This window comes from Myotis myotis, unplaced genomic scaffold (assembly GCF_014108235.1).
Source record: "Myotis myotis isolate mMyoMyo1 unplaced genomic scaffold, mMyoMyo1.p scaffold_m19_p_2, whole genome shotgun sequence".
Taxonomy (NCBI): Eukaryota; Metazoa; Chordata; class Mammalia; order Chiroptera; family Vespertilionidae; genus Myotis; species Myotis myotis.
Window position 1 is genome coordinate 85,338,342 of NW_023416324.1, and position 24,693 is coordinate 85,363,034.

General features: G+C 44.9%; 1 protein-coding gene across 7 annotated transcripts; it reads right to left on the reverse strand.

Annotated features, from left to right (window-relative positions):
- Nucleotides 1-9,311: 9,311 nt before the first annotated feature.
- Nucleotides 9,312-24,601, reverse strand: PAK1IP1 (PAK1 interacting protein 1). Of its 7 annotated transcripts, none has more exons than XM_036350057.1 (11): nt 24,445-24,601; nt 20,330-20,492; nt 17,337-17,457; nt 17,187-17,261; nt 16,724-16,776; nt 16,015-16,160; nt 15,827-15,945; nt 12,831-12,857; nt 11,049-11,148; nt 9,959-10,082; nt 9,312-9,804 (listed from the first exon to the last, which is right to left on the reverse strand). In XM_036350057.1, the coding sequence occupies exons 1-11, from the start codon at nt 24,526-24,528 to the stop codon at nt 9,590-9,592; spliced, it is 1,227 nt and encodes a 408-aa protein (XP_036205950.1). In that variant the 5' UTR covers nt 24,529-24,601; the 3' UTR covers nt 9,312-9,589. The 7 variants fall into 7 exon arrangements, with proteins under 7 accessions (XP_036205950.1, XP_036205951.1, XP_036205949.1 ...); XM_036350058.1 differs by having other exon boundaries at nt 15,827-15,924; nt 20,330-20,495; nt 24,445-24,600; XM_036350056.1 differs by having other exon boundaries at nt 20,330-20,495; nt 24,445-24,600.
- Nucleotides 24,602-24,693: the final 92 nt, after the last annotated feature.

Consider the following 24,693-nt stretch of genomic DNA (forward strand, 5'->3'; position numbering starts at 1 on the left):
GCCGGGCGGAACGGGTGGGGCGGGGCGGGTGAGGCGGGGCGGTGCTGGGGGCGGGGCGGAGCGGGTGAGGCGGGGCGGTGCTGGGGGCGGGGCGGAGCGGGTGAGGCGGGGCGGAGCTGAGGGCGGGGCGGAGCGGGTGAGGCGGGGCGGTGCTGGGGGCGGGGCGGAGCGGGTGAGGCGGGGCGGGGCTGGGGGCGGGGCGGCGCTGGGGCGGGGCGGTGCTGGGGGCGGGGCGGCGCTGGGGCGGGGCGGTGCTGGGGGCGGGGCGGCGCTGGGGGCGGGGCTTGTAGGGGTGGGGCTTGATGCGGGGAGTGGCGCAAGACTGAGAATCCCGCCGGGCCGCTGAGAGTTTCCTCCCGTGCTGGTCCCAGCTCGCAACCTGCGTGGCTAGAAGCCGAAAACCCGGAGTTTGAGTCGGGTCTTGCAAGAGGCCGGATGAATGGGTCAGGCCGGTAGTGGAGGCCACCGAAGCTGGAGGAGGACGTCTGAGGCCGGATCCCGAAGGACCCCATTAATGGAGGGGCACGCGACTAGGGGTACGCTAGCTGCGGGCCACCGGGAGGATCGTCACTAAGCCTGACCATGTTGTTGGCCTACTACAGGGACCCCTTTTCACCTGAAGAGAATTTGGTGGCCACCGTGTAGATAATGGGGTCACTTCGGTGTTTGTTTTAGTGAGGCTGCTTGAGAAGCACCTTAAAGGGGGAGGGAGGCTAAGTTAAATGTAATTTACAACTTCCTCTGCGATGTCCCACTGCCACAAGTCACTATCTCCACTCCCACTGCAGAGCTGTTCTCTTCCTTGCCTTTCCCGCACCATTCACTCAGTTGCTGTACACCAAAATTTGGGTGTCATCCTTGATGTCTCTTCTTCATCCCCTACAAGTATCAACACGGATAAATCTTATAAGTACAATCTTCAGTGAAAAAGGACATTGAAACACATACGGACTCTAAAAGAAAAACTTTCCACCTGTAGCAGCTCCTATCTAGCTTGTTCACCATAGCTGGTTCTAAAACAGCCACAGCTGATAATGACTAAGAACTCTGAGCAGGTCCTACTGCAATTGCCAGACCCTCATCAACTTAATGGAAAACTCCTGGAAAGCTTAGTATCTCTAGGTCCATCCATGTTGTCACAAACCAAAGATAGGACTTGTTTTAACTAGCTGGATGGATTTAGAAATTTCTCTCTACGCAGGTGCAGGCTTCAAACCTTAAGTTATCCCCCATGATCATCCCCTGCCCTTTAGGCTTAAAGAAATTGAACCACAGAAAATTAAGTAAATTTCCTACAGTCCTAGTGCTTGGTAGATCAGTTATTTGAAATTAGAGGCCCAGTGCATGAAATTTGTGCACAGGGTGGGGGTTGGGGGTATCCCTCAGCCCAGCCTGCACCCTCTCCAATCTGGGACCCCTTGAGGGATGTCCAACTGCCTGTTTAGGCCCAATTGGGATTGGGCCTAAACAGGCAGTCGGACATCTCTCTCACAATCTAGGACTCCTGGCTCCTGCTCACCTGCCTGACTGCCCCTAACCGCTTCTGCCTGCCAGCCTGATCACCCCCTAACTACTCCCCTGCCAGCCTGATTGATGCCTAACTGCTCCCCTGCTGGCCTGATTGCCCCTAACTGCCCTCCCCTACTGGCCTGGTTCCCCCCAACTTCCCTCCCCTGCAGGCCTGGTCACCCCCAACTATAGGAGGGCCACATGAAGGAGCCCTGTGGTGATAGAATGTTCTGCATCTTAATTGTATCATTTCCTACATCCCAGATATAGTATTTCACTATAGTTTCTAAGATGTTACCATTGAGGATAACTGGGTAAGGGTACATGGGATTTCTATGTATTATTTCTTACAACTGCATGTGAATCTACAATGATCTTAGAATTAAAAGTTGAATTTTAAAAAGAAGCAAATCCACTACTTCTTTTCAAGGAGTCCCTGCTAATGCAAAAAGTCAAAGCAAGGAAATAAAAGGTATACACATTGGGAAGATAAAACTGTCTTTGTTCACCAATGACATGATCAAAAGAATGGACATAAAAACTGAAACTAAGTGATTACAGCAAGGTTGCAGGATACAAGGTTGATATGCAGTCAATTGCTTTCCTATAGACCAGTGGTCGGGAAACTGCGGCTCGCGAGCCACATGCAGCTCTTTGGCCCCTTGAATGTGGCTCTTCCACAAAAGACCGACTTCTGCGCATGGGCCATCAACTTTCAATCGCACTGTACATGCGCACCTGCATGTGCTATTTTGTGGAAGAGCCACACTCAAGGGGCCAAAGAGCCGCATGTGGCTCACGACCTGCAGTTTGCCGACCACTGCTATACACCAACAAGTGGAATTTGATATTATAAACATAATGCCATTTATATTAGCACCCCCCCCCAATAAAATACTTAGGTATCTTAACAAAATTTGTCAAAACCTATACGAGGAAACTAAAAAAACTCTGATGAATGAAATAAAAGAACCAAATAAAAGGAGAGAGATTCTACATTCATGGATAGGAAGACTGAATATTGTCAAGATGTCAGTTCTTCCCAAATTGATCTATAGATTCAATGCAATCCCAATCAAAATCCTAAATTAGCCCTGGCTGGTGTGGCTTCCAGTTAGAGCACTGGCCTGCACATCGAAGGGTGATGGGTTTGATTCCCACTCAAGGGCACGTACCTGGGTTGCAGGTTGGATCCCAGGCCCCAGTCAGGTGCATGTGGGAGGTAACCAATCAGTGTGTCTCTCTCACATCAATGTTTTTCTCCTTCCCTTGTACTCTAAAAATCAATGAACAAAATATCCTTGGGTAAGTATGAACAAAAAATAAATAAATCCCAAGTTATTTTATGTATAGCAACAATCTGACTGTAAAGTTTATATGAAGAGGCATAAGTCCCAGAAGAGCAAACATAACATTGGAGAACAAAGTTGAAGAACTGATGCTACCTCACATCAAGACTTACTATAAAGCTATAGTAATCAAGATAGTGTAGTTTCGGCAAAAGAATAGATCAGTAGAGCAATAAATAGAACACCACAAATATAGTCAACTGATCGTTGGCAAAGGCAACGCAATGAAGCAAAGAATCTCCTTGTGACAAATGGTGAAAGAAACAGGCAAAAAATATATCCGTACTCAAACCTTAACACTAGAAAGACAGAAACTTAGTATATCCCTATATTGCCCAAAAGCAGTCAAAATGACCGCATCGTGAAAGAATAATATCGGAGCACTCTTCACTTGTGTTCCTTAGCTTTTCCAATAACTCACTTCTATTCGACATTTCTTTCATGAATTTAGGGCGCAAAAGAAATACAATAAACCACTTATTAGAACAAGTATCACTGCATAAAGATTCGAATAACAAGTACTAGTTTAGCTTATTGAGCAACTGCAACTTATCAGGTATCGACAATTTATCATGTACTTGTATGTTATCATGTGACGGTAATCGAAAAAAAATGAAAACTGTTATTTCAATACAGAGCCGAACTGGTCATATAAGAAATTTACTCAATTCAATAATAAGAGTCATAATTTCCACCCCCCCCCCAAGCAGTCAAAATGACTGCTTTTGGGCAATATAGGTATAACACATATGTATATACCGGAAATGAAGGAGGGGGAGGTAACTACAATTATTAATAAATGCATTTATATATTGTACAAAAAGTCACAAAATTCTAAGACATTGTGTCTTTATATACATAATTGTTTTTCTAATTGAAATTAAAAAGCAGTCAAAATGACTTCCTTGGGCAATCTAGTGTTAAATCTTTCACAAAAATTAACTCAAAATGGATTTTAGATTTCAATGCAAATGCAAAACTATGAAACTCCTAGAAGGTAACATAGGAGAACGCCTAGATGACATTAGGTAAGATGAAGCTTTTTTTGTTAGATACACAAAGATATAATCCATGAAAGAAATAAGCTACAGCTTATTAAAGCTAAAAACTTCTGCTCTCAAGGCAAGCCACAGACAGGGAAAAATAGCTTCAAGGCACATCTGATAAAGGATCATTATCCTATATATACAAAGAACGTTTAAAATTCAGTAAGAAAACAATCACATTAAAAAATGGGCCAAAAACCCTTAGATGCCTTACAAAGAAGATATACAGATAGCAAGTAAGCATATGAAAAGATGCTCCGCATCATGTCATCATGGAAGTGCAAATTAAAACAATGATATACCATTACTACTCACTGATTGGCCAAAATCTGGAATATTGATAACACCTAACACTGGTGAGGATGTGGAGTGACAATCACTCTCACATTGCTGGTGGGAATAAAAAATGGTACAGCGCTTTGGAAGATGGTTTGGCAATTTCTTACAAAAAACTTAACATATTCTTACCATATGGTCCAGCAAAAACAATCCTTACTATTTCCCCAAAGTAGATGAAAACTCACGTCCACCCAAAAACCTGCACACGAATGACTTTAGCAACTTTATTCATAATTGCCAACACTTGAAAGCAATCATGATGTCCTCCAGTAGGTTAATGGTAAACTGGCATGTAAAGACAGTGGAATGTTATTAAGCACTAAAAAGAGATGTGCTATCAAGCAATGAAAATATATGGAGGAAGCTTACATGCACATTACTAAACTAGAGGCCTGGTGCAGATTCTTGCACTGGTGGGGTCCCTCAGTGTGTCCTGCAGGGATTGGGCCAAAACCAGCAGTCCAACATCCCCAGAGGGATATAGTAGTACGCGAAGCGGCAGGTGGCCAAGGAGGAGCCTGAGCCCAGGTGCCATGCCCCTTCGGCTCCCGCTGCCACTATCACTGGGTAGGCTCGCTGCCATCTCTGCACACCTGCTGCCCCTCTGTTGCAGTCTCTGCACAGCCGTCCTAGGGCGATACTGGCACACCTATGACCGAGAAGTGTCCGTGGGCTCACGCCCAGTCCAGCCAGATGTCTGTCCTGCTCCTGGTCTGGATGGAAGAGGGGCGTGCGGGGGAGTGTCCGTGGGAGAGGCTTGTGCCACCTGCAGCAGCTCTCGCCAGCTGTGAGCCCAGTGTCTGGTGTCCACCAGTCAGCTGAGCTGCACTCCCCACTTGGGAGCGCACTGCCCACCAGGGGGCAACTCCTGCATTGAGTGTCTGCCCCCTGGTGGTCAGTGCACGACATAGCGACCAATCAAATGGTCACTTATGCTTTTATATATATTACTAGAGGCCCGGTGCACAAAAATTTGTGCACTCGGGGGGTAGAGGGGGCCCCTCAGCCCGGCCTGTGCCCTCTCGCAGTCTGGGACCCCTTGGGAGATAACGACCTGCTGGCTTAGCCCTGCTCCCGGGTGGCAGAGGGCAGGCCTAATCCCTAGGTGCAGCCCCTGGTCAGGCTCAGAGCAGGGCCGATTGGGGAGTTGGGGCGCCCGCCCCCTGTCATGCACAGAGCAGGGTGGATTGGGAGGTTGCGATGCCACCCTCAGTCACGCTCAGGGTATGGCCGATTGGGGGGTTGGGGCACCGCCCCCTGTCACACTCAAGGCAGGGTCGATGGGGAGGTTGTGGCGCGACCCCCTGTCACGCACAGAGCAGGGCCAATCAGGGGGTTGGGGCGCCGCCCCCTGTCATGCACAGAGCAGGGTCGATCAGGGGGTTGGGGAGCTCCCCCCTGTCACGCACAGAGCAGGACAGATCAGGGGGTTGGGGCACCGCCACTGTCACACTCAGGGCAGGGCCGATGGGGAGGTTATGGCTCTACCCCGTCACACACAGAGCAGGGCCCGTGGGGGGGGCGGGGGGTTGGGGCGCCACACCCTGTCACACACAGAGCAGGGCTGATCAGGGGGTTGAGGTGCCACACCCTGTCACACACAGAGCCGCAGGGCGATCAGGGGGTTGGGGAGCTCCCCCCTATCAGGCACAGAGCAGGGCTGTTCAGGGGGTTGGGGGCCTTCCCCTGTCACGAACAGAGCAGGGCCGATAGGGAGGTTGTGGCCCGCCCCCTGTCACACACAGAGCCGCAGGGTGATCAGGGGGTTTGGGCGCTGCCCCCTGTCACGCTGATCCCGGTGCTGGGAGGCCTCTCAGCTCCGCTGATCCCGGTGCTGGGAGGCATATTACCCTTTTACTATATAGGATAGAGGCCTGGTGCACGGGTGGGGCTGGCTGGTTTGCCCTGAAGGGTGTCCTGGATCAGGGTGGGGGTCCCCACTGGGGTGCCCGGCCAGTCTGGGTGAGGGGCTGAGGGCTGTTTTCAGGCTGGGACTGAAGCTCCCAACTGCTCCTTTTTTTCTTTTTTATTCTGAGCCAGCTTTAGCTCTGAGGCTCCAGCTCTTAGGCCTCCACTCCTGAAAGCAGGTATCTGGTTTGTTTAGGTTCTATAATCGAAACTCTGTATCAATTCCAGCTCTGAGATCCCGGGCTCGCTGAAAGCAGGTTTCTGGGGTTTTGTTTAGCTTCTATATTTGTTACAATGTTTTTTAAACTGCAGGCTCAGAGGCCGGCAAGGCAGGCGGGAAACGTTGGTTTCCTCCGTCACTGAAGCAAGCAAGCCTCATGTTAGTTTCTTTTTTATTATTTTTTTAATTAAATCTTTATTGTGCAGATTATTACATTTGTTCCTCTTTTTTCCCCCCATAACTCCCCTCCTCCCAGTTCCCGCCCCACCCTCCGCCCTCACTCCCCACCCACTGTCTTCATCCATAGGTGCACGATTTTTGTCCAGTCTCTTCCTGCGTCTCCCACTCCCCTTTCCCCCCCAAGAATAGTCAGTCCATTCCCTTTCTATGTCCGATTCTATTATAATCACCAGTTCATTCTGTTCATCAGATTATTTATTCACTTGATTCTTAGATTCACTTGTTGATAGATGCATATTTGTTCATAATTTGTATCTTTACCTTTTTCTTCTTCTTCTTCTTCTTCTTAAAGGATACCTTTCAGCATTTCATATAATACTGGTTTGGTGTTGATGAACTCCTTTAGCTTTTCCTTATCTGTGAAGCTCTTTATCTGACCTTCAGTTCTGAATGATAGCTTTGCTGGATAAAGTAATCTTGGTTGTAGGTTCTTGGTATTCATCACTTTGAATATTTCTTGCCATTCCCTTCTGGCCTGCAAAGTTTCTGTTGAGAAATCAGCTGACGGTCGTATGGGTACTCCCTTGTAGGTAACTGAGCTTCTTTCTCTTGCTGCTTTTAAGATTCTCTCTTTGTCTTTTGCTCTTGGCATTTTAATTATGATGTGTCTTGGTGTGGTCCTCTTTGGATTCCTTTTGTTTGGGGTTCTCTGCGCTTCCTGGACCTGTAAGTCTATTTATTTCACCAGGTGGGGGAAGGTTTCTGTCATTATTTCTTCAAATAGGTTTTCAATATCTTCCTCTCTCTCATCTTCTGGCACCCCTATAATTCGGATGTTGGAACGCTTGAAGCTGTCCCAGAGGCTCCTTACACTATCTTCGTATTTTCGGATTCTTTTTTCATTTTGCTTTTCTGGTTGGGTGTTTTTTGCTTCTTCGCATTTCAAATCTTTGCCTTGATTCTTGCGCCCCTCTGGTCTGATGTTGGGAGTCTGTATAGTATTCATTATTTCAGTCCGTGTATGCTTAATTTCTAGTTGGTTCTTTATCATAACATCGACGGTCTCATTAGATTTCTTGAGGATCTCAGTAACTTTATTGGCGGCTTCTAGACAGTTCTTAAGAGACCTTAAAAGTGTGGTTCTGAACTCAATATCCTCCATTGACAGTTTTGTCCTGTTTGTCTCCGCATTTTTTATGCTTTCTTGGTGCACCCCCTAGTGGTCTTTGTGCGCAGTCTTGTTGTAGTTAAGCCTTGATTGTTGTTGGCAATACCAGGGGTAATTTGACCTCCAGGCTAACTGGCTATGAGAGTCTGCTGTGTCTGCAGTGGGAGAGCTTCTGTGCTGGATCTCTAGGGCGGTGCTAATCTAGCGTTTGCCTGAGGCTATCCATCAAATGGCACTGCGCAGGGCTTTGGTGGGGCGGGTCCCTGGGGATCTACAGGGTGGAGCGAGCAGTTATGGCTGCTCTCAGTTCCGTCCCTAGAGGCTCTGCCTCACAGAGTCCCAGCAATCGCTGCATACCTCGGAGAGAAAGCTGCCTTCGAGTTCCGACCGAAGCCAGACAATCCCGCTTCTACCGTTTGAGTCTGGGTCCCTAGACACTCACCCGGATCTGGAGCTCAGAGTCTGAAACTCCCTCCTGATTGAAAACAACAACCGCGCCCTCCGCCTCCAGCCCGCTCCACGTGCACTCCACACCTTAGTATTTCACTTCAGCACTGCGCCTCCTCTGAGTCTGGGTATGATATCCTCTTTCCTCCTAGTTGTAGAATTTCCACTCAGCCAGCCTTCCTGTGGTTCTGGATGATGTCGTTCCATCTTTTAGTTGTTTTTTGAAGTGGTTGTTCGAGGCAGCAATCTCCGGCGTTAACCTATGCCGCCATCTTGGTTTCTGCCTCATGTTAGTTTCAAGCTGCCTGGCTGCCGGCCGCCATCTTGGCTGGCAGTTAATTTGCATATCTTGCTGATTAGCCAATGGGAAGGGTAGCGGTCGTACGCCAATTACCATGTTTCTCTTTTATTAGATAGGATATATATAGATGGAAGAAGCCAATCTGAAAAGGCTACAATACTGTATGATTCTAACTATGACATATGGAAAAGGCAAAACTATAGAGACATAAAATATCAATGATTATCAGAGGTGATAGATGACTAGGCAGAACAGTTGTTTTAGGGCAGTGAAATACTTTGTAAATTTTGATATGCTATTATATATTTGTCTAAGCCCACAGAATGTACACCAAGAGTGATCCCCAAGTTAAAACTTGATTATGATGTGTCTACATAGATAAATCCTTGGTAAAAATATACGCTGATAATGGTGGGGGCTATGCATGTGTGTAGGCAGGGGTATTGGCAAATATCTGTACCTTCCTCAAAAGAATAACCCTAAAACTGCTCTTAAAGTCTTAAAAACAAAAAACCTAATCTATATTCCTGTTTATAGGCCTAAAATAAGTTAACAGAGGTAGACTGAAATGTCAGACACCCAACTGGCTCATTTCCTAGATGATTTCCTCCTATGGAATGGCATTTCCAGGGTCCAAGTGTCTGATATCTTAATTTGCCAAATCAGGAGGGATTCCTCTGGTGTTTCACAACTGCCCTGCTAATTAAAACATAGAGATTCCCTATTAATGTATCTTCAAAATATCTAGTAATCTCCCCCAATTTAAGTGAGCAATCTAAGAAACAACTCTCTTATCTCTGGTAAAGAATGTGTTCAAGATTTTGTGTTCTTTTAAACTACAGTATTTTGAGAAAGATCTTTATTTGCTTTGCACAAAAGTAAAAATTATATTCCACATTAACATAATATATATCATGATATATATTTCCTATGAAAATGGTTTGGCACTCTTTAAAAAACAACAACAAAAAACTGAGTTCTAGTGATTTTTTTTTAGAGCTGTACATTTTCTCCAAAGAGGAAATTCCTAGTTTTTACAAGAAGGGGGGAGGGGAGGGATTAGGTACATATGAAAAGAACGAGTCCATCTAAAAAGTTTTTCTCTCAGGAGAAACTTGGGATTCACTGCATTACTCTTATTTTCTTCTTTTTTCTCTTCTTTTCCAAGATTTCTCCCACTTTCCTCTTCTTGGCTGCCACCGGGCCACTTCCTTTGGTTGGCTTCTCACTGACACCAGTTAAACCACGTTTCTTCGTGTTAGGTTTTGACTTCCTTGCTTCTTCCTGCACCGCATCACCCGATTCCTTTTTGCTGCCTTTGGGTTGTTCTTTACTTACTAAAACACAAGAGACAGTGCATTTAAGATTGTTTAGCCCCTTTCAGAAAAATCACAGGCTGACAATAAAGTGAAGTTATCTGGATCTCCTTCACTTCAACCATTCAAAGGTAACAGATTATCCATTTTTAAAAAAATGAATAATTTCACTTACCAGCAGAAGGCTCTGCAGCGGGAGGGAGGCTTTCTTTCGTGTCTGTCACGCTGTCTAGCCACACTCCAAGGCACGTCAGCCTGGCGTTAGTATTTACTTCACAAAGTAAAGATGGGGGAACTTTCTGAAACAAGCAAGAAAAATTCGTAACATAGGGGAATTTTAAATAATTAATTTTCTTTTTCCATAATCAACTCCTTAACTTAAAACATTGTATTTTCTTGAGAATAAAATATGTTGTTTAGAAGGAATCTATTATCTGGATTCATGACTGGCTTGACTATGTCTTCCCAGAGCCAACTGTGACTACTCAGAAACTGTAAGTTCACTGAGGAATGGGCCAGGACCATGTCTTGTTCATTTCTAGGTTTTAACAAATAACTTTGTACCAAGTAGGCACTTAAAAGGCCATATTCACAGAATAATAAACCAAGACTGTCTATGAGAGGGAGACCATTGAAGGGAATTTAATTTTCCAAGTATCTGATTCAAAACTACTATTGGGCCCTAGCTGGTTTGGCTCAGTGGATAGATCAGCAATCTGTGGACTGAAGGGTTTCAGGTTCAATTCTGGTCAAGGACACATGCCTGGCTGTGAGCTCGATCCCCAGTGGGGGGGTGTGCGGGAGGCAGCCGATCAATGATTCTCTCTCATCATTGATGTTTCTATCTCTTTCTCTCTCTCCCTTCCTTTCTGAAAACAATAAAAAATATATTAAAAAAAACTACTGTTGGTTGGTTCCATCATTAATCAGGAATTTCCTACCCCCCCCACCCCCCCAGTAAAAGCAGTATTTCATCTAATAAAATTTTACAAAGAAAAATCAATATACAAAAAAGAGGAAAGCAGCACTTCTTTGAAAAAGCAGGAGTTCTGGGATCCTGTCAGCTCAGACTCACCAGTGCCCTCCCCGAGGCAGCTCTGTGGAACCCTAACTTTAAAACCATGAATATCACCCACGCCTGGAAGAGATTTAGAAAGCTCACTTAAAGATCTCTATGACCCTTAAGGAAAAATTCTATCTCATTTAATGCCAGGCAACACTGACAGTAAGACTTGCATTAAAGTGCATTTATAGTGTGCACTGACCTTATCCTGTGCAAGCTTCCACATTTTGATGAAACCATCACTTGATGCTGTAACAATAACATGATGCTCCAGGATTTCAAAACTGAACATGTCTTTTACCCTAGAATAGAAACATTAACACCATAAATGATCCTTTCTTCAAATAGTGCGATACTGTTATAAGCTTCTATGCACACAGGCTCTCGATTTTTCAAGAACTATACTTCAATTCCCATGAGTCGGTGAGTCATTTTTCAGGGTCTAAATTCTAAGACAAAACTGACTGTTAACCATATCTTTAAAAAGTTGAAAAGCCATGGCTGGTGTGGCTCAGTTACTTGGAACATCATCCCATACACCAAAAGGTGGAGGTTCGATTTATGGTCAAGGCATGTGCAGGCGGCAACCAGTGATGTTTCTCTCTCTTTCTCTCTCTCCCCCTTGCTCTCTAAATATCAAATAAAAAAGAAAAGTTGAAAAAATAACTTTAATCAGGTTATCACAAAGGAGATAAAGATATTAAAGCCCCTCTTCTCAAGAAACTACACATTCAGTATAGAGAGAAAAGTGAGACAAAAAGATGAATCAAGACTTCCTCCTGTATATCCATTCCTGTCATTCCAGTGCCACCACCCCTCGTCTAATTTGCCAAATCAGGAGGGATTCCTCTGGTGGCCTCAGGTACTTCACAACTGCCCAGCTAATTAAAACATACAATTCCCCTATTAATAAAAGGTACTATCATTTTTTCCTGAATTATGAAGTAGCCTAGTTGGCCTCTCTGCTTTCATTTTTGCCCCCTAACATTTTTTTTTAAAACATATTTTTATTGATTTGAGAGAGGAATGGAGAGGGAGACAGAAACATCAGTGATGCAAATCATTGATCGGCTGCCTCCTACACGCCCACCACAGCGGACCAAGCCCACAACCCAGGCATGTGCTGACCAGGAATCGAATCATGACCTGGTTCATAGGTCAACACTCAACCACTGAGCACCACTGGCCAGGCGCCCCTAACAATTTTTAAAAATGAAATCAAATCATGTTATTCCCAGGCTTAAAATTCTACAAAGCTAGGATCTGCATTAAAATAACACAGGAGCCGTAACCGGTTTGGCTCAGTGAATAGAGCATTGGCCTGCAGACCGAAAGGTACCAGGTTCGATTCCGGTCAAGGGCATGTACCTTGGTTGCGGGCACATCCCCAGCAGGAGGTGTGCAGGAAGCGGCTGATCGATGTTTCTCTCATCGATGTTTCTAACTCTCTTATCTCTCTCCCTTCTTCTCTGTAAAAAATCAATAAAATATATATAAAAAAATAAAAAATAAATAAAATAACACAGGAAAGGAGGAAGTTGTTGGGGATATTTAAGAAGCCAAACTGATCATAAATTGACAACTGCTGAAGCTGGATGGTCAGTCTATAGGGGCTGCTTCCTTACACTGGTTTATCTGCCTTTAAATGTTTCCATAATCCTATCTAATACAAGAGAAACATGGTAATTAGTGTATGACCGCTACCCTTCCCATTGGCTAATCAGGGCAATATGCAAATTAACTGCCAGCCAAGATGGCGGCCGGCAGCCAGGCAGCTTGAAACTAACATGAGGCTTGCTTGCTTCAGTGACGGAGGATTCTAACGTTCCCCGCCTGCCTTGCCGGCCTCTGAGCCTGCAGTTTGAAACATAGTTACAAATATAGAAGCTAAACAAAATCCCAGAAACCAGCTTTCAGTGAGCTGGGATCTCAGAGCTGGAGTTGATACAGAGTTTTGATTATAGAACCCAAACAAACCAGATACCTGCTTTCAGGAGCTGAGGCCTCAGAGCTGGAGCCAGGGTAAAGCTGGCCCAGAATAAAAAAAAAAAGAAAAAAAGGAGCAGTTGGGAGCTTCAGTCCCAGCCTGAAAACAGCCCTCAGCCCCTCACCCAGACTGGCCAGGCACCCCAGTGGGGACCCCCACCCTGAAGGGTGTGTGACCAGCTGCAAACAGCCATCATCCCCTCATCCAGGCTGGCCAGGCACCCCAGTGGGGACCCCCACCCTGATCCAGGACACCCTTCAGGGCAAACCAGCCGGCCCCACCCATGCACCAGGCCTCTATCCTATATAGTAAAAGGGTAATATGCCTCCCAGCACCGGGATCAGCGGAGCCACGAGGCCTCCCAGCACCAGGATCAGCGGAGCCGGGAGGCTTCCCAGCACCGGGATCAGCGTGACAGGGGGCAGCGCCCAAACCCCCTGATCGCCCTGCGGCTCTGTGTGTGACAGGGGGCGGGGCCACAACCTCCCTATCGGCCCTGCTCTGTTCCTGACAGGGGAAGGTGCCCCAATGCCCTGATCGGCCCTGCTCTGTGCCTGATAGGGGAAAGCTCCCCAACCCCCTTGATCGCCCTGCGGATCTGTGTTGACAGGGTGTGGCGCCCCAACCCCCCGGCCCCCCCACGGGCCCTGCTCTGTGTGTGACAGGGTAGAGCCATAACCTCCCCATCGGCCTTGCCCTGAGTATGAGAGTGGCGGCGCCCCAACCCCCTGATCGGCCCTGCTCTGTGGGTGATAGAGGGCGGCGCCCCAACCCCCTGATCGGCCCTGCTCTGTGTGTGACAGGGGGCGGTGCCCCAACTCCCCTATCGGCCCTACTCTGTGAGTGACAGGGGGAAGCTCCTCAACCCCCTGATGGGCCCTGCTCTGTGCGTGACAGGGGGGAGCTCCCCAACCCCCTGATTGACCCTGCTCTGTGCGTGACAGGGGGGAGCTCCCCAACCCCCTGATCGACCCTGCTCTGTGTGTGACAGGGAGGAGCTCCCCAATCCCCTGATCGGCCCTGCTCTCTGCGTGACAGGGGGCAGCGCCCCAACCCCCTGATTGGCCCTGCTCTGTGCGTGACAGGGGGTCGCGCCATAACCTCCCCATCGACCCTGCCTTGAGTGTGACAGGGGGCGGTGCCCCAACCCCCCAATCGGCCATACCCTGAGCGTGACTGAGGGTGGCATCGCAACCTCCCAATCCGCCCTGCTCTGTGCATGACAGGGGCGGTGCCCCAACTCCCCAATCGGCCCTGCTCTGAGCCCGACCAGGGGCTGCACCTAGGGATTAGGCCTGCCCTCTGCCACCCGGGAGCAGGCCTAAGCCAGCAGGTCATTATCTCCCGAGGGGTCCCAGACTGCGAGAGGGCACAGGCCGGGCTGAGGGACCCTTCCCCTCCCCCCGCGTGCACAAATTTTTGTGCACCGGGCCTCTAGTAAGAAATCAACACAACAAAATCTACAAAGGCATTTAATAGAAATTCAAACTCTTCCTAACATCCTCCAATGCCGTGTACCATTTGGCTCACTCTGACCTAATAACATTGGCCTTCTATCTGTTCCTGAAATACATCAGGCTCTTTCCCCCGCTCAGAGCCAGGGTGACAGCAGTTCTCTCCTCTTTTTAAAAACAGTTCCTGCCCTAGCTGGTTTGGTTCCGTGGATAGAGCATCGGCCTGTGGACTGAAGGGTCCAGGGTTCAGTTCCGGTCGGGGGCACATGCCTGGGTTGCGGGCTCGATCCCCAGTGTGGGGTGTGCAGGAGACAGCCGATCAATGATTCTCTCTCATCGTTGATGTTTCTATCTCTCTCTCCCTCTCCCTTCCACTCTGAAGTCAATAAATATATACTAAAAAGAAATAGTTCCTTTTTCATCCCTAGGTCCCACTCCCCCTTTCCTGATCATGTTAACTAGGTCTGTATAGTGATTGCAGTATTCTGAGTACTATATTTACAAAGAGAGGTTTCTTAAAACCTAACTATTACTTTGAAAATACGGTAAGAACTAAGACTTACTTAAGATGTAGAACATGCAAATGAAGCATTTAAAGTATAACTCTTTACATTATCACCTTTTTCAAAATTATAATGGGAAAAGCAGGGGCAGAGTCAGATAGAACCGGGTTTGGATCCCACCTCCAGTAGCTAACAGTGGAAACACGGTTGATTTCAGGCCCCAAGAGTAAGAGCAAAGTCACTTAACTATTTACTCTGAGACTCTACCCCTAGAAATACAGTGAGCAGTGTGAGGTAAGAGACTGACACAAAACAGAAGTCTATAATGCCCAGTATTTCTTCTGCAGGAAAAACAAGTCGGGTATAAAGAAGGAAGATGTGGACAAGGGGAATAAAGTAAAAAGATAAGAGTGATCAGGGGCAAAGCTCAAGATTGTTTAATTATTTTTTCCTGTTCAAATATGGTTGATTTCAGGCACCAAGACTAATGAAATTATTAGAAAAGTATCTTGTGCGAGTGACTAGTCCTGATGACAACTATTAGGTCTGATCAAATAATTGAATTGATACCCCCTCCCCTGGGACTTCTCAATGGACATTCCACTTGCTCAGACCACATTCCACTTGCTAAGACCATTATCTCTCCCTTCTGGAGTTTCCCAGAAGCCACACTTGCACAGAGAATTCTGTGCCCAGAAGAAGCCCGCCTAGAGTCCTTGAAACCATCTGACTCACCGTCTTTGGGGGCTGGTGCCATTTTGGGGCTCAGCCCATCTGCTAATAAATTTATAATCCCTTATCACTTTGGCCTCGTGCGTCCCTCCTTCGGCGACCCTAACAATTTTATCACTTTTGCATTTACTAAGGCCACGAAGACACTTCCATCATACTCTCAGGCTCTGGATGTCATATATATATGCAGATACATCTATCTCTGCAATTGTTCATAAAACATATATGCCGCTTTATGAAACTACTGCATATAATATTTGTTGAGGCTGTACACATACACACAATAAACTGGTTAAAAAAATACCTGTTTTCATGAGCTTTAAATTCACAGAGGCACATTAATGAATCAGTGTCAAAAAACCTTACAACTTCTTCATCTCCAGCTACTGCAAGGACAGATTCCTGAGAGAAAAAGAATAATATCTAGAATATCAAACAATTCAGACCATCACATACACACTAAACATCCACCACTGATTTCTGATTACTTACTGAAAGAAACGTAACAGAAGATACTCTCTTTTCGTTTGTGATGGTACCACTAACAGCTGCTGTGTCAAGATGATAGACATCTATTTTATTCAGTATGACAACTACATATTTCTCTCCTCTTGGGGACCATTCCACGATATGAGCATCTGTAAGTTAAAAAACAAAACCTGTTCATTTCCTAAGCAAAAAATAAAATGACAGAGTAATAATAAAAGTAGCAAATATTTATAATGCACATTTTCACATCACAACTAACATGATACATATTTTGGGGGTTCAGGTTTAGACAATAAGCTCAGTTCAAAGAATCATTAAAGGTTAGAGAGCTGGTAGGTGGTAGAGCAACAGGATTCTCAATCTAAAATGAAGAAAGCAGCCCTAGCCGGTTTGGCTTAGTGGATAGGGCATCGGCCTACAGACTGAAGGATCCCAGGATCGATTCCAGTCAAGGGCACATGCCCAGCTTGCAGGCTTGATCCCCAGTAGGGGGCATGCAGGAGGCAGCCGATCCATGATTCTCTCTCAGCAATTGATGTTTCTATCTCTTTCTCCCTCTCCCTTCCTCTCTGAAATCAATAATAAAAAAAATATTTAAAATAAATAAAATGAAGAAAGCAAGTAATCCAAAGCATTTGCTCCCAGAGGTAACCACCATTGAGCAGGCAAAGACTAATGTGTGTGTATTCACATTCCAAGCAAAAATACTCACTCTGTTTTATATTTTTTATGAATGCTGATCTTCCTTCCACAAGATTCCATGTTCTGTAAAACAAGAAGCTCACTATGGCACGATCACTAACTTTTACTAAATATAAAGGTAAGCATAATGAAGACTTACTCAAATGAAAATTTACTAAATACATGGCTATTCCGAAGAATGGCCATTTTTCCTATAGCAAAGGATATTCCTACATCCCTTTAATATATTTTCAAAAGGTTTCACCTCCTAAAACATTTCTTTTCAGGACCACGCTCCTCTTCACTTCAGCCTATAATGACTGAAAGGTAATGTATATGTTTGAATATAGAACTTGTCACTTTTCCCTCCCATTATGAAAAGGTTCACTAGCTTTCAACCTTTCCTTATATCACAGTATTTTTTGGGTTCCTGTTGTACTTGGACAGCAAAGACCACAACTAAGTAGAGATGCTCTTGGGCATTAGTGACTTACCTTAATGTCTTATCTGTCCCCACAGACAGGGCCAACTTGCCAGATGGGTGAATAGAAAGAAAGGTCACATGTCCTCTAAAAGGAAACCAAGAGTTAGCCCCCAGCTTGACTAGCGCCTGGAGACCACCAACCAGAAAGGGCAGGACTCACTTGTGCGCCTTAATCGACTTCAGGCACTCCCATTTCTTTGCATCCCAGACACAAATGAGTCCATCTTCTGCCCCACTAATTAAGTGCCTGTTGCCGTGGAATTTCAGGCAAGTTATTGTGCCTGTGGAAAAACAAAATAGGCAAAATTAATATTGAAAATTAATATTTTGAATGCAAATCCACTTCTGGTTTGAAGGCCGTATTGTGGTAAGAAAACATCCAATGGAAGTATTACTGAATTAAACCATAACGACTTGTGGAAAAATTAACTTTTTAATATAATAGGTTCAAGCCTATGCAAATATTTTCAGCAGAGTTTTTCTAGTTGTAGGTATAGATTTGAACGGACCAGTTCACTTTTTTGCTCTACATTCCCATAATCATAAATTTAGAAGATAGCTGGTAACGGTATTTGAGGAGTCAAACAAAACTAACCAGCTAACAGCTAACCTGGGGGAACAAGCTGAGATACACAGCATATGACTTCTACTTGCTAAACTATCAGCTACCCAATCATCCACAATCCTATTATCATTGCAGAGCTGTTTCTGAACTGACTTCTATACAGTTCTCATTCATTGTCATAAGAACTTAAATGTTACACTCCTCCACTATGCCCTCTATCTCCTCCCATAGTTCAAAATCAAAAGGCTGAAGGAGGTGAATTGATGGAATAACCCAACATTCCTCTAGCTCCCCAAAGCAGTCCATGCCATTATACATTTACCCTCAAGTAAAATTTCCTATCCTTTGAAGCTTGTGTCAGCCACCTTTTACCCTATAGCTCAGGGGTCAGCAGCTCAAATCTGGCCGGAGGAGCTGGAGTAAATGCAGGTGTACTGGAACACAGTCTTACTCATTCTGCTACAAGACACCTCTGGCTGCTCTGGTGCTACAACGGCAGAGTTGAGTAATGGTAACAGACACCATATGGCCACAAGCCTAAATATTACTGCCTTGTCACTTATGGACTAAGAATGTGAACCCTGGGCCACTGTTCATCTGCACACCTCCTGGCCAACCCTTTACGTTGCCCTGTAGATGGAAAGAGCCCAAAGTCTCTGAGGAATAATGCTGTACCACCACTCCACCTTCCCGCTCTCAGACTGTAACGGGCTCACACACCACCTTCTCACAGTGGGAGGCTTTAGCTATCTTTTGCCGGTGTTTTCCTGTTTCTCTATTATCCTATTTATTATTCTGGATATTTCTGCTTTCCCTTATCTTCTACTCCTTCTGCTCCCTGGTAAAGAACTTATTATCAACTGGTAGAAAACCAGAATTTCTGTGAGGAAAATAGGAAAGGAGGGGCCCTACTTTAGTCACCTCCCACCCCCATCCAAACTCCTAAGGAAGTCCTTTTCTTATTGTTGAACACCTGTACCGATGGGTTTGGACAGACAAGTTTTGTTTAAATTACTTCTTCCAAGCCTTAGAAAGAGAGAAGCCTTCCTTATATAACCTGGATTTAGAAGACAGAGAGGAAAAGAAATACTTGTCAAAATGACTCAAAGCCTAGCTTCTGTTGAAAAGATACTTGTCAAAGTAGCTAAGGCCTACCTAATTTAACACAGACATTGGTCACTCCAAACTTACTACTAGATACCAATGCTTGGGCGGAACTTCTAAAATATATGAAGACAGGATAGGAAAAAGGGTACCTATCTTAACTGCAGGAAACCAACTTCCTTGGCTGAGTTTCCTTAAACTAAGTACATATCAGCTGATTCTACTCATTTGAGTTCTTCCTTTCCATTTCCTTTTCTTGAACACATGTTGAACCCATCATTCTTTGTCTTCTGGGAAGACGCAATGAAAATAGAATATAATCTAACATTAGTTCAATACTGAGAAAATAAATGACCTGTTCAGTCTTTCTATTGCTCAATCTTGCCACTCTCCTGGGCAACTGCACCATCTGTGTGGAAAGCCCAACCATGACTTCAAGTCCAGCGACCTTTGCCTTCTCTGTATTTGAGTCCCTCACACCCACAGCCTGCACACTGCTGCCACCTAGAGCTGCTCCACATCAGAACTCTTGAACTCTAAGACTATTCTCTGACCACAACTCACGTCTTTCCAGCCCTTCCATCACTCACACTCCGCCTGCTTTCTTAGTTCAGAGATCTGCAGACCCGTAACAACCCATTTTCCTTAAGCTGGAAACCTAAACTATCCTTTCACCAAAATCAATTCCCCTGTAACTCAGTCCTTCTGTTGCACAAACCAAGTAACTTGCCTTGCTCTACAGAAATGCCTGTAGCTTCCTGCAGCGATGTTACCAAATCACAGCCTCAGAATTCAACTGGGCAGCTCTCATCAGTGCTTTTGCTTGTTCTTAGTCAGGACCTCTTTCATATCCAAACTGTCAGCACTTTCCTCAAACCGAGATCACTCCTCTCCAGCCACCCCAACCTTCATTTTATCCTTCTTGTAATACTGACCTGCTTGCAGCTTCCCATGCACACTAGTGATTAAAAACATGGGCTCTAGAACCAGGTTCAACTTCTAGTTCCACTGTACTGTGACCTTGGGCAAGTCAGGTAACATCTCTGAAACAAGGTTTTCTCTTCTATAAACTGAAAATAGGACTGTACCTACGTGGCCCACTGCTGGGTGCATGCTACCCCTTCAGTAAAGCTAGCTATCAATATGCTGCCGCCGCCTGTGCTCCTCATGTGCGTGTTCTGCCAGCAATGCCCTCCCTCTTTGCAAACTTCACCTGGCTAACAACTGATATTCCTCTTTTAAGGAAGTTTTCAGTGAAAATTCATTTCTTCCTTCCCTTCACCCCAACCCCCGCCAGAAATGAGTTAAACGCTTCCCTTCTGTCTCTCAACACCGACTGTGAACAACCTAAGGACAAAGAACCACATTTTTTTTCATTTCTGTATTTCCTAGCACAGAATCTGCTTAATGAATTATGCAACTAAAGCCAAACTGTAAAGTAATAATACCTCAACATTATTATCTTGAAGGATCTAATTTCTTACCATTGTGATGCACTAGAGCCCCATGGTCGATCTTCTTTTTCATGTCATAAATATGAATTGTTTCATCTTTGCTCCCAGTGACTACAAAACGACTATTTGCAGCCACCGCTGACAAAGAGGCCGTGTGGGCATGGTGCGTGAAGTCAGCCACAGGAGTCCATTTCTGCTGAAGAGTAAAACATACACACGATCGATCAATGTCACAATCTCATCACAGTTCTCTAGAAACTGGTAAGTGGTTCCACAACCCTTGAAAACTACCAACAGATCTTACAAGTGGAGAAAAAAACTATGCAATGATATGTAGATTAAAACAAAGAACCTGATAATTGGATAAGGAAGATAAAATAAGAAGGTAGGACTGTTTCCTGATTCCAAAGCAGCTATGAAGACTGGGCTACAGGGACTTTAAGTTCCCAGCCAAATCCTTAACTCCTTATTAAATTTACATGTATTTAAGTAAATACTGTTCATTCATCCAAATGTTCAATTTTGATTTGAATTTATTCACTTCAAAACTAAGTTACTATGTGCCAGGCATCATTTTAGACAGTTGATATATAGCAGTGAACACAAGAAATGAAAGTCCTTTTTCTAATGGAGCTGCCATTCCTGTGGGAGAAACAAACTAATAAAATGTTGCACGGAGATAACTATAATCACAAGTCTTATAAAGAAAAAACAAAAAGGATTAATAGTATGTTTCCATTAGTACTAAAATAAGCGCTAGAGATTGACCAATGATGAGACTTCAAGAACTCTACACTTACTGACAGGTAATAACTTTTGGATTGGATAAGTGTGATTGGTTGAGTGCAAATATATGCACACACACTTTTCAAATTAAAGAAGACTTATCAAGAAGTATTACTAAAACAAACCAAGGAAGGAACAGAAACCCACCAAATTTCTTTCAATATATTTTTAATGTGTTATTGCAAATTAAATCTTAAGTAACTACAGTGATAGTCCTTCCATCACTAAAAAACCAGGGAGGCTCTTGTGAGTAAAGACACACATTCCTGGGGAGGCTACTGTGGCCATAAATCAAAGAATAACCTTTGTCAGTCCGTATTACAGAAGAAATGTTATTGTCTGTGTCGGTGTAGAAGCAGTATTGGGTAATGGTTAAGAGCTTCAAGTGTCAGAGGCAGCTGGGGATTTAAGTCCCAGGCTACCTGTGTGACCTTGAGCAAGTCACTTCGTCATCTCAATGTCAGGTTCCTCATCTGTAACATGGGTATAACTGTATCTGCCTCAGAGGACTGCTGTGAGCCTACATGTGTCTGGAACATGGTAAGCAATATTATTACAAAGAGAACATAATCAGTAGCACCATCTTTAAACATTCAAAATATGTCACACAAGGCAGATTAATAACCAGAATAGAAAACAAAGTAAACAAAAGTAATTAGTCAAGTCACATACTTCTAATTTTCTGGTTAATTCAAGACTGACACCTTGACTTCTCCATTAAGAAACACTCCATGATTACCAATACATCTCCTAGGGCAGCGGTTGGCAAACTCATTAGTCAATGGAGCCAAATATCAACAGTACAATGATTGAAATTTCTTTTGAGAGCCAAATTTTTTAAACTTAAACTATATAGGTAGGTACATTGTTGTTAACTAGGGTACTCCTAAGCTGGCCTTTGCTAAAAACGTCCTCATTTTATAATAATAAAGCCACCAACACAAAATAATTACAATTCTTAAATTGATGACAAGAATACCTATAAGATTTGCAGCTGGTTGGAAAAATACAGGTAACTTTATGCTTCGAGTAGGTACTTTTGTCACCCGCGTGCGATTTGCGGACGCGACTAGCACTAACCACTGCACAATGAGACTGCTGACTGACTGGCTCACTCAACTCGTGCACGAATCAAACGTGTGCGCCTCCCCCGCGCTGCGTATCCCCGCCTGTGCTGCGTCTCCCATCGACCGACACCCCCCACTTCTTCTAAGGCCACTTCTTCAAAATAGACTCTCCCAGGCCGAAAAACGACTTCTGCGCATGGGCCACTAAGTTTCAATCGCACTGTACGTGCGCCCGCATGTGGCATTTTGTGGGAGAGCCACACTCAAGAGGCCAAAGAGCTGCATGTGGCTCGCAAGCCACGGTTTGCCGACCACTGTCCTAGGGCAAAGGAAACTAAGGAGAAAATAAACAAATGGGACTACATCAAAATAAAAAGCTTCTGCACAGCAAAAGAAACCATCAACAAAATGAAGAAAGCCCACTGTATGGAAGATGATAATTGACAATGATACATCTGATACAGGGTTAATATCCAAAATATATATGGAACTCATACAATTTAACAAAAGGAAGACAAAGAATCCAATTAAAAAATGGGCAAAGGACCTAGACACTTCTCCAAAGTGGACATACAGACAGCCAAGAGACATGGAAAAAATGCTCAAAGTTACTGATCATCAGAGAAATAAAAATTAAAATGACAATGAGCTATCACCTCACACCTGTCTGAATGGCTACCATCAACAACAGATCAACAAATGCAAGTGCTGGTGAGGATGTGGAGAAAAGGGAACCCTAGGACACTGCTGGTGGGAATGCAGACTGGTGCAGCCGCTGTGGAAAACAGTATGTAGTTTCCTCAAAAAATTAAATTTGGAACTGCCATTTGACCCAGTGATCCCACTTCTAGAACAATATCCTAAAAAACCAGAAACTCCGATCAGAAAGGATATATGCACCCCTATGTTCATAGCAGCACAATTTACCATAGCGAAGATCTGGAAACAGCCTAAGTGCCCATCAGTAGATGAGTGGATAAAAAAGCTGTGGTACATTAAAGCCATGGAATACTATGCAGCTGAAAAAAAGAAGGATCTCTTACCCTTTGAGACAGCATGGAGGGACCTAGAGAGCATTATGCTAAGCAAATAAACCAGAGAAAGACAAGTATCACATGATCTCACTCATATATGGAATCTAACTGATGAAGAAAATAGATTCAGAGGCACAGAAGCATGGAACAGACTATGGAATCTCAGAGGGAAGGCGGATACCGGTGGGTGGAAAGAGATCAACCAAGAACTTGTGTGTACATGGACATAGACAATCGGGTGGTGAAGGCCTGGGGTGGGGGGCGGGACAGGCTAGGAGAGGTCAAAGGGGGAAGAGAACGACACAGGTAATACTTTCAACAGTAAAGATTTAAAAAAAAAACACTCAATGAGACAGGTTTTGAAGAGATACTTAGAGGAGTGATTGGGGGGAAAACAGTGCTGGACTAAAAGATCTTTTTACTCCTGGGAATATATCCCAATTACCTGTTTGACTACTGGCAATTTACTTAACTTTTTATTCATACATCTAGTAAAATACTTGTATTTTGTTGTAATTTCCCTCCATACATTTGTCTCCCAGTCCTCTCCACTTCTGTCGGGAAGGTCTCTGGCGCAGGATCCATACCCTGGGCTTCTTTGCACCTTCACTGCAAGCAATGGCCCCACAGCACAGATCCAGTAATAATGACGTAGTATCATCCTGATCCAGCTCTAATATTTTGTAAAACTCCAGGACAGAAATTCAGTGAAAGAGGGAACACCTAAACTGGCTGTCAATTTATGAAAGCGACCCTTAAATCCATCATCTGCGACTCATTTGCTCGTTCGCAGAAATGCCTGCTTTGTGTACCGTGGTAAAAAAAAAAAAAAATCTACAAAAACGGACAGTATCTCGTTTTATGAAATGCCGACTCCATGTTTTAAAAAGCTAACAGGGGTGGGCAAACTTTTTGACTCGAGGGCCACGATGGGTTCTTAAACTGGACCGGAGGGCCGGAACAAAAGCATGGATGGAGTGTTTGTGTGAACTAATATAAATTCAAAGTAAACATCATTACATAAAAGGGTACGGTCTTTTTTTTTTTTAAGTTTTATTCATTTCAAACGGGCCGTAGTTTGCCCACGGCTGACTGCTAACCTATACTGAAGTCTCCTGAGTTTGATCCGTCAATTAATCCCTAAGAAATCAGACGGTGTGTTCACCTCTAGCTTAGTGTTTACCTCGGCCGTGCAGGAACTAAGACCTGACCTTCCCCGCCCACGCCCCCCGGAGTCCCTCGGCGCCCCGGCTTTTACCTGGTGGTCGCCGCTCGCGTTGGGCTCCGGGTGTACAGAGAATCCAAAAAGGACCTGCTCGTAACAACCTGCGACCAGCTCCATTCAGTAGGACATGTGCCTCTTCTGCGATCGGCGCGCCGCGTCCGGGGCGGAGCCTAAAGCGGATGCAGGAGGACGGGGTCCTTCCGCTGTCGGCGCGCAGATAGACGTCAAGACCGCAGGGCTGCCAAAGCGCCTGCATCCGTGAAAACGGTTTCAGCGCTCGAA